The sequence below is a fragment of the Artemia franciscana genome, chromosome 6 (assembly GCF_032884065.1).
Source record: "Artemia franciscana chromosome 6, ASM3288406v1, whole genome shotgun sequence".
Lineage (NCBI taxonomy): Eukaryota > Metazoa > Arthropoda > Branchiopoda > Anostraca > Artemiidae > Artemia > Artemia franciscana.
In genome coordinates this window covers 37,931,954-37,945,823 of record NC_088868.1, presented here as the reverse complement: position 1 = coordinate 37,945,823, position 13,870 = coordinate 37,931,954, and the positions used below count along the sequence as shown (strand labels likewise).

Below are 13,870 nucleotides of genomic sequence, written 5' to 3'. Positions count from 1 at the left end.
TTTGAGTTATCAATTTCAATTAAAATCTTACGCTTCTTTCAATCAAATTTTCACGTATTTTTGTTTATGGAACTGAACCAGCTTCTTTGATCTAATTTTTTTTTTCTTATTTATCCCTTTCACAAATATCTGTCATTTCGTTTGTGTGCTCAGAAGCTGCTGATCAGAAAACGTAAAGAAAATCAAACAAATCATGTAAATGAGAATTTTTGGAATCCAAAGGGAATTATTGAGGCTGTTTTTTGTTATGTATTAGACCAGGGAGAAACATGTAAGCATGAATGTGGGCAAAGAATGGGGGGGGGGTTTAAACTTTAGGTAAGGTTTTTCCGGAGGGGAATCAATCGGCAAATTATGTTGTTACGCTACCGATATATCGCTATCGGTATCGCACCCCAAAAATCCATATCAGTCGGGTCATGATCTGTAAATGTATAAAATAATTTAACCGAAAGGGTTCTCTGTTCTTAAATTCCATGGTCTCCCAAAAATCAACAAAGATTGAGTCCCTCTGGGACGAATTGTGGCCTCTTATAGTTCTCCGGCTTTCAGACTGGGAAAATGGTTACCCACAATTTTTTGTCCTCTTATGTCAATACAAACTGCTTACATTAAAAATTCAGTTGACCTTGCTGAAAAATTAAAAGACCATGGTATAAAAAAAAGATACAAATCTGGCCAGTTTCGATACTATCTCTATGTGTACTTCTTGCGGTATTAGAAAATGTGAACTTACTCTTCAAAAGAAGCTAGAATATAATATTGACCAAATGGACTATAAAACACTAGATATCAAAACTACTATGCGTCTTCTCCGCCTTTGCAATAAGTCTTCTTTATATTTTTGGTACAAAAACAAATTTTTCGCCCGAATTATGGGTCTGCCAATGAGTACGAGCCTCTCACCTGTTTTGGCCACTTTTTACATGTAATTAATTGATACCTCCGCTTTGAAAACTTTACCTCTGAAACACTCATTCTGGGTCCGTTTTGTGAACTCCTTTTTAACTCATTTTAACACTTTGGATTATAACCTTCAGTTCAGCTTAGAATTAGAAGATAATCATGAACTGTCTTCTCTAGAACTTTTAATATTCAATAAGTCTCTCAGCCTTGAGTTCTCGATTTATAGAAAGCCCATAAATAACGATAGGTATTTGCCTGCATTTCTGTTCCAACCACTCTCCTTGCGTAAAAAGAGGAGTGGTTTTATCTTTGGTTCATCGTGTAATATCAGTATACTCAGAAGCTCATATAGTCCCAGAAGTTCATTATCCTTAAGATATTTTATTTTGCAATGGATATCGCATAAATTTGATGGAACCCATGATAAACAAAATTTTTAAAGGTAGACAAGGATGCATCAACTCCACAACCCCCAACATATATCATCCCTTTGGGTGGGTGATGAGAGACTTTTCACTGTTTCACCCTATATTCCCAAATTGAGTGACAAACTGAGAAGAATAATAAACAAAACAATAACCTTAATGTTACTTCTAAAAATTCTAATAAAATACAGAGCTTTTTCAACAGCAGCAAGGTAAAACCAGCCCCATTTTGGTGAGTGATGTTTATAGGGTTTCCCGTTCTTGCGGTTGTTTCTATGTTGGAAGAATCCAAAAATAGTTGGGGGAGAGGTTTTCAGAACATATGTCCTCAGTTGACAAAGCTGTGGGGCTAAGCCAAAGGCATGGGATTTCTGATTCCGCCTTGGCTCAACACGTCTATGACAACCTATACCATTCCATTTTATTTGATAACACCTCCATTATTGCCCCCCTTAAAGCTCTTATGCAGGTTTTCTGAGAGGCAGTTGAAATAAAATAGCACATTCAGTAAGGGATCGCTCTCAATGGAGGTACTGGAGAAACCCATCTAAGCCCCATTTATAATGAACTTAATAATTCTGATCGTTTTTATATTAATCAACAAAATCATATTTTGAAACCTAATAGAATCTGTGATAATTCCATAATACCTTTCAGTAGGATGAAATCGTGAAATGCCGACGAGTATTTTATTTTTTATTCAGTTACCCATTCGCGTTGCTTAGAGAGGGTCTTTTTATATTATTGTTAGTTTGAAGGTTTGGTTTTTATATTATCCTTGGGATTTTTATCGGTATATTTTTATTATTCTGCAATGAAGAAGATCAAGCGAAAGTCTTGACCAAAATATTTGCATTGTCCTCTTATGTCAACTTAAATTGAATATTTTTTACATATTCTAAGACTGCGCTTTTGCCTAAATGACAACGTCTCTAGGTCTAAGACTTAAGACGTAGTTTACATTTCCGTCAGTAAGGGAATTGTGACATTGCAACTGACGGACTCTTAATACTAATTGTGTTAATCCCTTATAAGTCTTTGCTTTGTAATCCCTTATAAGTTTATAAACTTCATTTTAGCAATATTCCTCTCTGATTGGCTTTTTGTTATATTCATTTTATCGCAGTTATTATATTACAATTATAATACTAGTATTTAACGTTTTCTTTTTATCTTTAAGAGTCCCGTATTCAAGAAAAGGATGAAGATTTGGAGGAACTTGAAGCCTGGGCCTCTTAAGATTGTATTATTGTGATTATTTTTACTGCTTCGTTTTATCTGTTCTTTCACCTTCAATACCGTTTGTGCTGACAGCTCTAGATTACTTGATTCCATGTATCAGAGTTTGCTATGATTTTCTGGAAAAGCTAAAATATTTGAAACTTTGTTAATAACTGTCTTCTGCAAAATTCTGGAGTGGATGATAAACTCTAAAGGTTAAGCTTTGAATGTGTAGTTTCTTGTGAAGTCCTTATCTTTGGCTGTTATGAATAGTATCAAATAAAGATTATATTATGTATCAAGATAATTCCTTAAGCCAGTTCGACTGTTGGATGCAATTAGGTGCTTAAAGTTAATTGCAGCTCAGAAAACCACACTGGGGGTCTAAAACTGCTCATTTTCGGTTTCGAAGAAGTTTTAAGGTCAGTCAAATGTAGACAACTGAGCTGTGTGTCGTGAAACCGTTCATTTTCGGTTTCAAAGAAGTTTTAAGGTCAATCAAATGTAGACAACTGAGCTGTGTGTCGTGAAACCGTTCATTTTCGGTTTCAAAGAAGTTTTAAGGTCAATCAAATGTAGACAACTGAGCTGTGTGTCGCGAAACCGTTCATTTTCGGTTTCAAAGAAGCTTTTAAGGTCAATCAAATGTAGACAACTGAGCTGTGTGTCGTTAAACCGTTCATTTTCGGTTTCAAAGAAGTTTTAAGGTCAATCAAATGTAGACAACTGAGCTGTGTGTCGTGAAACTGTTCATTTTGGGTTTCAAAGAAGCTTTAAGGTCAATCAAATGTAGACAACTGAGCTGTGTGTCGTGAAACCGTTCATTTTCGGTTTCAAAGAAGTTTTAAGGTCAATCAAATGTAGACAACTGAGCTATGTGTCGTGAAACCGTTCATTTTAGGTTTCAAAGAAGCTTTAAGGTCAATCAAATGTAGACAACTGAGCTGTGTGTCGTGAAACCGTTCATTTTCGGTTTCAAAGAACCTTTAAGGTCAATCAAATGTAGACAACTGAGCTGTGTGTCGTGAAACCGTTCATTTTAGGTTTCAAAGAAGCTTTAAGGTCAATCAAATGTAGACAACTGAGCTGTGTGTCGTGAAACCGTTCATTTTCGGTTTCAAAGAACCTTTAAGGTCAATCAAATGTAGACAACTGAGCTGTGTGTCGTGAAACCGTTCATTTTCGGTTTCAAAGAAGCTTTAAGGTCAATCAAATGTAGACAACTGAGCTGTGTCTCCTGAAACCGTTCATTTTCGGTTTCAAAGAAGTTTTAAGGTCAATCAAATGTAGACAACTGAGCTGTGTGTCGTGAAACCGTTCTTTTTCGTTTTCAAAGAAGCTTTAAGGTCAATCAAATGTAGACAACTGAGCTGTGTGTCGTGAAACCGTTCATTTTCGGTTTCAAAGAAGTTTTAAGGTCAATCAAATGTAGACAACTGAGCTGTGTGTCGTGAAACCGTTCATTTTCGGTTTCAAAGAAGCTTTAAGGTCAATCAAATGTAGACAACTGAGCTGTGTGTCCTGAAACCGTTCATTTTCGGTTTCAAAGAAGTTTTAAGGTCAATCAAATGTAGACAACTGAGCTGTGTGTCGCGAAACCGTTCATTTTCGGTTTCAAAGAAGCTTTAAGGTCAATCAAATGTAGACAACTGAGCTGTTTTTCCTGAAACCGTTCATTTTCGGTTTCAAAGAAGTTTTAAGGTCAATCAAATGTAGACAACTGAGCTGTGTTTCGCGAAACCGTTCATTTTCGGTTTCAAAGAAGCTTTAAGGTCAATCAAATGTAGACAACTGAGCTGTGTGTCGTGAAACCGTTCATTTTCGGTTTCAAAGAAGTTTTAAGGTCAATCAAATGTAGACAACTGAGCTGTGTGTCGTGAAACCGTTCTTTTTCGGTTTCAAAGAAGCTTTAAGGTCAATCAAATGTAGACAACTGAGCTGTGTGTCGTGAAACCGTTCATTTTCGGTTTCAAAGAAGTTTTAAGGTCAATCAAATGTAGACAACTGAGCTGTGTGTCGTGAAACCGTTCATTTTCGGTTTCAAAGAAGTTTTAAGGTCAATCTAATGTAGACAACTGAGCTGTGTGTCGCGAAACCGTTCATTTTCGGTTTCAAAGAAGCTTTAAGGTCAATCAAATGTAGACAACTGAGCTGTGTGTCGTGAAACCGTTCATTTTCGGTTTCAAAGAAGTTTGAAGGTCAATCAAATGTAGACAACTGAGCTGTGTGTCGTGAAACCGTTCATTTTCGGTTTCAAAGAAGCTTTAAGGTCAATCAAATGTAGACAACTGAGCTGTGTGTCGTGAAACCGTTCATTTTCGGTTTAAAAGAAGTTTTAAGGTCAATCAAATGTAGACAACTGAGCTGTGTGTCGCGAAACCGTTCATTTTCGGTTTCAAAGAAGTTTTAAGGTCAATCAAATGTAGACAACTGAGCTGTGTGTCGCGAAACCGTTCATTTTCGGTTTCAAAGAAGCTTTAAGGTCAATCAAATGTAGACAACTGAGCTGTGTGTCGTGAAACCGTTCATTTTCGGTTTCAAAGAAGTTTTAAGGTCAATCAAATGTAGACAACTGAGCTGTGTGTCGTGAAACCGTTCTTTTTCGGTTTCAAAGAAGCTTTAAGGTCAATCAAATGTAGACAACTGAGCTGTGTGTCGTGAAACCGTTCATTTTCGGTTTCAAAGAAGTTTTAAGGTCAATCAAATGTAGACAACTGAGCTGTGTGTCGTGAAACCGTTCATTTTCGGTTTCAAAGAAGCTTTAAAGTCAATCAAATGTAGACAACTGAGCTGTGTGTCCTGAAACCGTTCATTTTCGGTTTCAAAGAAGTTTTAAGGTCAATCAAATGTAGACAACTGAGCTGTGTGTCGCGAAACCGTTCATTTTCGGTTTCAAAGAAGCTTTAAGGTCAATCAAATGTAGACAACTGAGCTGTGTGTCGTGAAACCGTTCATTTTCGTTTTCAAAGAAGTTTTAAGGTCAATCAAATGTAGACAACTGAGCTGTGTGTCGTGAAACCGTTCATTTTTGGTTTCAAAGAAGCTTTAAGGTCAATCAAATGTAGACAACTGAGCTGTGTGTCGTGAAACCGTTCATTTTCGGTTTCAAAGAGGTTTTAAGGTCAATCAAATGTAGACAACTGAGCTGTGTGTCGTGAAACAAGGTTTAAGGTCAATCAAATGTAGACAACTGAGCTGTTTGTCGTGAAACCGTTCATTTTCGGTTTCAAAGAAGTTTTAAGGTCAATCAAATGTAGACAACTGAGCTGTGTGTCGTGAAACCGTTCATTTTCGGTTTCAAAGAAGGTTTAAGGTCAATCAAATGTAGACAACTGAGCTGTGTGTCGTGAAACCGTTCATTTTCGGTTTCAAAGAAGCTTTAAGGTCAATCAAATGTAGACAACTGAGCTGTGTGTCCTGAAACCGTTCATTTTCGGTTTAAAAGAAGTTTTAAGGTCAATCAAATGTAGACAACTGAGCTGTGTGTCGTGAAACCGTTCATTTTCGGTTTCAAAGAAGCTTTAAGGTCAATCAAATGTAGACAACTGAGCTGTGTGTCGTGAAACCGTTCATTTTCGGTTTCAAAGAAGTTTTAAGGTCAATCAAATGTAGACAACTGAGCTGTGTGTCGTGAAACCGTTCATTTTCGGTTTCAAAGAAGTTTGAAGGTCAATCAAATGTAGACAACTGAGCTGTGTGTCGTGAAACCGTTCATTTTCGGTTTCAAAGAAGCTTTAAGGTCAATCAAATGTAGACAACTGAGCTGTGTGTCCTGAAACCGTTCATTTTCGGTTTCAAAGAAGTTTTAAGGTCAATCAAATGTAGACAACTGAGCTGTGTGTCGCGAAACCGTTCATTTTCGGTTTCAAAGAAGCTTTAAGGTCAATCAAATGTAGACAACTGAGCTGTGTGTCGTGAAACCGTTCATTTTCGGTTTCAAAGAAGTTTTAAGGTCAATCAAATGTAGACAACTGAGCTGTGTTTCGCGAAACCGTTCATTTTCGGTTTCAAAGAAGCTTTAAGGTCAATCAAATGTAGACAACTGAGCTGTGTGTCGTGAAACCGTTCATTTTCGGTTTCAAAGAAGTTTTAAGGTCAATCAAATGTAGACAACTGAGCTATGTGTCGTGAAACCGTTCTTTTTCGGTTTCAAAGAAGCTTTAAGGTCAATCAAATGTAGACAACTGAGCTGTGTGTCGTGAAACCGTTCATTTTCGGTTTAAAAGAAGTTTTAAGGTCAATCAAATGTAGACAACTGAGCTGTGTGTCGTGAAACCGTTCATTTTCGGTTTCAAAGAAGTTTTAAGGTCAATCAAATGTAGACAACTGAGCTGTGTGTCGTGAAACCGTTCATTTTCGGTTTCAAAGAAGCTTTAAAGTCAATCAAATGTAGACAACTGAGCTGTGTGTCCTGAAACCGTTCATTTTCGGTTTCAAAGAAGTTTTAAGGTCAATCAAATGTAGACAACTGAGCTGTGTGTCGTGAAACCGTTCATTTTCGGTTTCAAAGAAGTTTTAAGGTCAATCTAATGTAGACAACTGAGCTGTGTGTGTCGTGAAACCGTTCATTTTCGGTTTCAAAGAAGTTTTAAGGTCAATCAAATGTAGACAACTGAGCTGTGTGTCGTGAAACCGTTCATTTTCGGTTTCAAAGAAGGTTTAAGGTCAATCAAATGTAGACAACTGAGCTGTGTGTCGTGAAACCGTTCATTTTCGGTTTCAAAGAAGGTTTAAGGTCAATCAAATGTAGACAACTGAGCTGTGTGTCGTGAAACCGTTCATTTTCGGTTTCAAAGAAGTTTTAAGGTCAATCAAATGTAGACAACTGAGCTGTGTGTCGTGAAACCGTTCATTTTCGGTTTCAAAGAAGGTTTAAGGTCAATCAAATGTAGACAACTGAGCTGTGTGTCGTGAAACCGTTCATTTTCGGTTTCAAAGAAGTTTTAAGTTTCGGTTTCAGTCTGATGGGGAAAAATAGTGGTTAGTAACGGATAAACAGCAGAGAAGAAATACAAAATACTAAAAAAAGACGGATTGATTTAGTTATTTTATTTTAGGATTCGTGCTTTGAAAAACTTCTAATTCGAAAAAGCCTTGTGATCACAAAAAAAGTATTTGTCTAAATATAGCTTATTTGAAGAGTTAATAACTGATAATCGATTGCGGTAGGTGACCTTAAGCAGTGGCGTCAATTTAAAGAAACTAGGGGCGGGCAAAATGTCTTCAAAATCTAGGGGTGGGACACATTTGTTGTTTTTGTAATCTTTCAAGGAAAAATCCCAATAAAGTATTTTTCAATGAAAATACCAAAAAAAGTATTTGTCAAAATTCAGAGCGGGTAAAAAATCTCAGGGGGGGATACCCTTCCCAGTTGACTTCAGTGAGTATTAGAACAGAGGGTCCCAAATCAGGAATTGTGACGAAGGATTTCGGATGGTTTCTACTTTGATTTTTTTTTCTATGGAATTATCCAATTCCGTGCATTATAAAACAATAGAGCCTTGGAACCTACTGTTTGGTGGGGGAGTGGGTCTCGTAAAATGTTAGCAACTCCTGTCTTAGAAATTAGAGGTCAGTAGAAGGATGATTTGAAAGTAGAAAGGTGAAACAGAAAAACTTTGAATCAACCCTTAGAGCTTATAGAAAATCAGCCGCTTGCTTAATTTAGAAGGTTATTAATATGACATGTCTGTAGCTAGATTGTTGGCACTAAATTTATTTCTAACGGAGATATCAAAGAACAAAGAAATTTTACTGTATTAAAATATAAATTATAATTAAAATTTGAAAGTAATTCGAATTGAAGTATAAAAAATTGGCCCCCCAAAATATTTTCTGACTCTTAAAAACGTAACAGAAATGCGTATGAACATTTATGTATTTTTTTTAGCTTTCTACGTACCCACCCCTCCGAAAAAACATCCCCCTTCTCGGACATAAATTCCGGATAAGGCCCAGTATGTGACAGAGATGACGTATTTAATTTCAGTTTTTCATTTCGTGAATATCAGCGTTACCAACCAGGTTCAATTGCACTATTTCCGGTACAATATGGAGATCCCGGTCCAATTTTTTTTCCAAGGAAGGATTTTCGTCTTCGATATACTGTGAAGCAAAATTTAAAGAAGTGATGAATAAAAGCTGTAATGTTTACTTAAGTTTTTATTACCATCTTTATGATTTTATTTGATAGATGGCGTTGGTTCCTTTTTTCTAGAAACTAGTCACACACTTGTGGATCTTGTTAACTCTAATATTCAAGTCTGAAACAAGACAAAAAAAAATAACGCTACCAAACAAAGGTATAATAAAATCCCAAAACAATATCACGAAGGGTTAACAAAATTGTTCCCAGTGACGCAAATTGCAAATTACTTTCGACAAAATTGACCTAAAAAGAATTCAAATAGAAGGTTAATTCGAGCGCTTTAGAATTGGCAACTTACAATGGAAGAATTTAAAGACGCTTCTTCTTAAAAATGTCCTCAACTCAACATCTAGCAAATCATCCAAGAAGACCCATCTAACAACGAGGAAACGAAGATATTTCATCACATTATCACGTTACTTGGAATGCTCAACATAAACTGATGCCCAATTTAGCCAAAAACTAAGAAATGCCGAAAGGGAAACATTAATTCCTGAGTGGCAATGGTTTGAAGAAAGAAATAATAGCCGGTTTTATAACTTGCAATTTTGCTCTAAGTCTGTATAAGTTTGACTTAAAACGCACCAAGAATTTAAGAAAGATTTACCGTTATAAAATACAAAATACTGGAGATTCTAAAAATTTGAAATAAATAGTGCTGCCCGAAAATAGAAAAAAAAAGTAACTGACGATAATTTAATGTTATTACTACTACTAACAGCTTACTGCAGGAACAATCTGCCTCTAGCTAACAAAGTTCTTCAGGTTCCTCCATTCCAATCTATTCAGAGCCTCCCTCTTAACACCCTCCCATGAAGTTAAAAATTCCCATAAATCCTCCGTCGCGAGCTCCTACCAAATTTGGGGACGATTTGCTGTTTTTTTGCTCTAGATGGTTGACCGAAAAAGACGATTGTTCACAGTCTTTAACCCACAGAATGGGCCCTAGCCATCTCAACCTTTATTTCATTATAGCCCCAGAAAGCGAGAAAGAACTAAAACAATTTCAGTATAATCATAAACTTTTTAATAGCCCCACACTGCCGCTGTAGGATCAAAATTGTACAAACCTTACATTATGTTGAATTATCCAGGAACAGGGTAACATTTTACTGGTGCAAACTTTGTCAAATCCTCTCCCCCTCCCCTCACTCCTTCCTCCCCTTATCCGTAAAATTTTGATAACTTGTCCACCAGAAAAAAAAAGTCCAGTACGGCTAATGCTAACAATTCATCCAAGCATCAAGCTGGCTGTAGCCAACACAGTTACACTCCTTTCCCCCTCCCCTGATCTTTCAAAGCTTTATTCCATCCAATAAAGTTTTGGTTTTCTTCAAATCCTTTCTAAAACCCCTTTTCCATCAGAGGAGGATTTAATATTTCATTCCGTCCCAAATGAATACACAAAAAGTGAAATTCCTGGGAATCCTTCATCTGTTAAAATTGACCAGCCCATCTTAGCCTTTTCTCGTTATAGCCGTAGAAACTGAGATCGAACCACCAACTTTTCAATATTTGAGGGAAACAGGTACCCAAAACTGTCCTTAGACAATTACTTTGAGAAACATCTAGTATATCTACCCTCAGCCCTTCAAAGTGCTCTTGCTTCAGAGTCACAGTTAGCCACTGTTATTATCGTGGCTTCCAATATCTTAATCTTAGTTGTCTTCCCATTCGTCTGGACTTCTTAACTGCGAAAAAATAACTTTGGGCCTTAGCTATACATCTTTACTTCATCCACCAACTTTCCTAATTAATTCTACCTAGGCAAATAGAGCTAGCCACTTTGTTGGAATTGAACATCAACTTTTCATACTCAGTATTCTTAGTTTAAGGGACTTGATCTTCTTAACCTTAATTTTAGACTTATTCTCGTACCCTTACCTTTCAAACCTGAGTCCTCTTTCGCGACAACTTTCATCATCTGGTCTATAAACAACGACATCTACAGCAATAATTGTTTCATTTCGTGCCTCTAAGAAAGTGGGAGTAGCAGACAAAGCGGTTTCGCTGGCGTTACTCATTCGCGACGACGTTGGTCTAACAAGCCTTGCCCGAGGTTCAAACAGTGGGTTTCGGCATCAACACGGCCAATTCTGCCTCCCTTGATATGCTTCTCTTTATGCTGCTAGTTCAGACTTCATGACTGTTCAATTTCTGGGCTGAGGTATATCAATAGAGCTGAAACACAACCATTAAAAAAACTAATTAACCATACCCATTGTCGTGTTTTTTTTTTATAGTTTTGGTGTTCGAGTTTTAACATAAAGAACCTGCCGATTTGATTTGACCGCTCCGTACCCTTACCCAATGTCGTGTTTTTTTAGTTTTAATGTTTGTGTTTTAACATAAAGGATAAACCGATTTTATTTGACCGCTCCCTACCCATACCCAATGTCGCATTTTTTTTTTTTTTTAGTTTTGGTGTTAGCCTTTTAACATAAAGAACAAATCGATTTGATCTGACCATTCCATACCCATACCCAATGTCGTGTTTTTTCAGTTTTGGTGTTAGTGTTTTAACATAAAGAATAAACCAATTTGATCTGACTGGTTCTCGTTTTTACAGCATTTACTATGTTTTAGGGGTTTTGCGTTGAAAAAACGTAGGTCTATGAATAAGGAGCTATTTTTGCATATGAAAAAAGAGAATGAAAAAATGAAAAAAGAATGTGAAAAAATGAAAAAAGAGTGAAAATGAAAAAAAGAGTGACTAATGAAAAAAGAGTGACAAACTGCTGGATGGATCGGACATTTTGTAAGTTCAGGTTAAATGACATGTTCTTATTAAACTTCAATAATTTTTTTACTTTTTTTTTTTTTGTACGAAGCGAGTAGACGATGTTGCATTTCTAGCAGATTTTTCCCAATATTTCTGTCTTTTTAAGAATTTTTAATATTTGATATTTATCTATATTGACCGTCAAAATCGTAATGTAGTAGTAAAAAACTGATCATTTTGCAAAAAAACAAAAGATTCTTCTGAAGCAATTGTGACCTTTAAACAATTATGCTAGGCATTTTCAAGGAATTTTGAACAGCGTTACCACTTCACTTTGTGAAACTAGCTCTTTTAGAGGCAAAATAAATATTCATTTTTATTTGCGGAGTGCTAAAAAAGGTATGAAAATTGAAGTCTTCCTATAAAACTTTATTTTTTTCAAAATTTAATTGATTTGACGGAAATTACTGAATAGTACTACTTTTTTTAAGATGTACTTATGAGTCATCGTTTGGTGTGTTGACTATTACCACCGAAGAAAAGAGAGGGACTACTTGTTCAAAATCTTGTGACTAATACTTTCCGGTCTTTTTATTGGCTTAGAATTTCACAGGAATACGCAAAAAGCCAGTCACGTTTTAGAAAGGCTGGATTATTTTTTTCCTTTTTTGACTCACGGTTAAGGGACAATGTGTCTGGTTTGTGAAAAAAAAGTTGAACTAACCAAGTTAAACCCCGACTTTTGCAATGGTACTATAGAAAATTAATCTCTCTTTTTCCATTTGCCAAGTAAAAAATGTGATAGTTTCAAAAATGAATACAACACATCATAATTGACATAATATGCTGATGGTTTGGCATTGACTTAAACTGGACATTGCGGAACAAAACTGGCTCGAACTTAGCATATTCGAATAAGTATTACTTAGTAATAAGTATTATTTAGTAATAAGTTTTATTTAGTAATAACTATTATTTAGTAATAAATATTACTTAGTAATAAGTATTATTTAGTAAGAAGTATTACTTAGTAATAAGTTTTATTTAGGAATAAGTATTGGGGAGCCATATAAACAGATTGAGCATCATTTGGGTTTTACTGAAAATAACATGTTCAACAGAGTGGTTTTATTTGTAAAAATCTCAATAGAAAAAAATAAAGATCATGGTTGCAGGATTAGTCAAAACCTAACAATGAGCGAATCACGGCCTTTAGCGGTAAAAAGTTTAAAAACTCGTTTTGAAAAAATCTGTCTAGTTGAAAAAAATTACCATTTGAAAGTATTTCAGCGTTGATAACTATTATTTCGATTTATTTTAACAGTAAGTTTACTTGTGAAAACAAATTTATAAGAATTTTCAAAGAGTGTGAAAGCCCTCGGAAATGACATTGAATCGAAATTAAAACTAAACTATTGGTATCACCATGGTCGAAAATTTAACACACGAGTATTAAAATTGAACAATTAGCAACCTAAACTTCTTTGCAAGGAAACCACTGAGTCTCTTTTTTTCCCATGAGGTGGTTGTGTCAGACGAGTCATTATAAATTGTTGGGAGACAGACCATTTGAAACGAAATCGTCAGTTCTAGTGGCCCTTTTTGGGTAACAAAAGAGATCGTACCTCAGCAAACCGACTTTTTCTGTAACAAGCCTTAATTTTTGCCAAAGAGGCTTTAAATGCCAAACAATAAACACTCTAAGATAGCCAATCAAATTTGCATGGTCTTAAACCTTAAACCAGAGGCGCCATTTGGGCCAAATCTTGGGGTGGGCATGAACTTCATGTTGCCCCCCCCCCCAACTTTCGCGTAAGAAAAAATGCGAGTTTTGGCAGCCCATCAATCGAATATTCTAAGTAAAAACTCATTTTCAGCACCCGTGTGTTGCATGGAAATGTACTGTAACCAAATGTGGAACTCAGCCAAACTAACCTCTACAATTAATTATAACATCAAAGATCATAATCAACGAGGTTAAATGATTAAACTGAAAGTGGAAAATTCAACCAGACTACAAGCTGGCCCTCCTAATCATCTAGGAAATGGGCATTTGACAGAACTTGAGACTTTTATTATGTATCTAACCTACTTCTAAAGTTTACAATGATTAATAGCAAATAGCATAATTACCCAAAGAATCGTCAGGTAATTGCGCTCTTTGGGTAATAGGCGTGCAGTAATTCCAAATCAATTGGAAAGATTGGATTATGTTGGACATAATGGATTATTATGGCTGGCAAAGGGCCCTTTGTGGTGGAAGCTTGGGCTCCCTGAAAAATCTGGGGTGGGCATTTGCCCACCCCTGACCTCCCCCAAATGGCGCCTCTGCCTTAAACACGAAGTTTTGAGGTCACCATCTTAACAAACCACCAAAATTGGCGTTTCCTACCGTTTCATCCTTCAAAACATCGATTTTTAGCCCAAAATCTGAAAAATCCCAGTAGA

At 36.1% G+C, this 13,870-nt stretch overlaps 1 protein-coding gene across 1 annotated transcript in view; it reads left to right on the top strand.

Annotated features, from left to right (window-relative positions):
- LOC136028388 (charged multivesicular body protein 4b-like) overlaps positions 1 to 2,859 on the top strand; it is a 31,596-nt gene extending 28,737 nt beyond the window's left edge. The window contains exon 6 of the mRNA XM_065706201.1: positions 2,512 to 2,859. Coding sequence (XP_065562273.1) covers positions 2,512 to 2,570 — 59 coding nt within the window. The 3' untranslated portion in view covers positions 2,571 to 2,859. The remainder of the gene's footprint in view (positions 1 to 2,511) is intronic.
- The last annotated feature ends 11,011 nt before the right edge of the window (positions 2,860 to 13,870 follow it).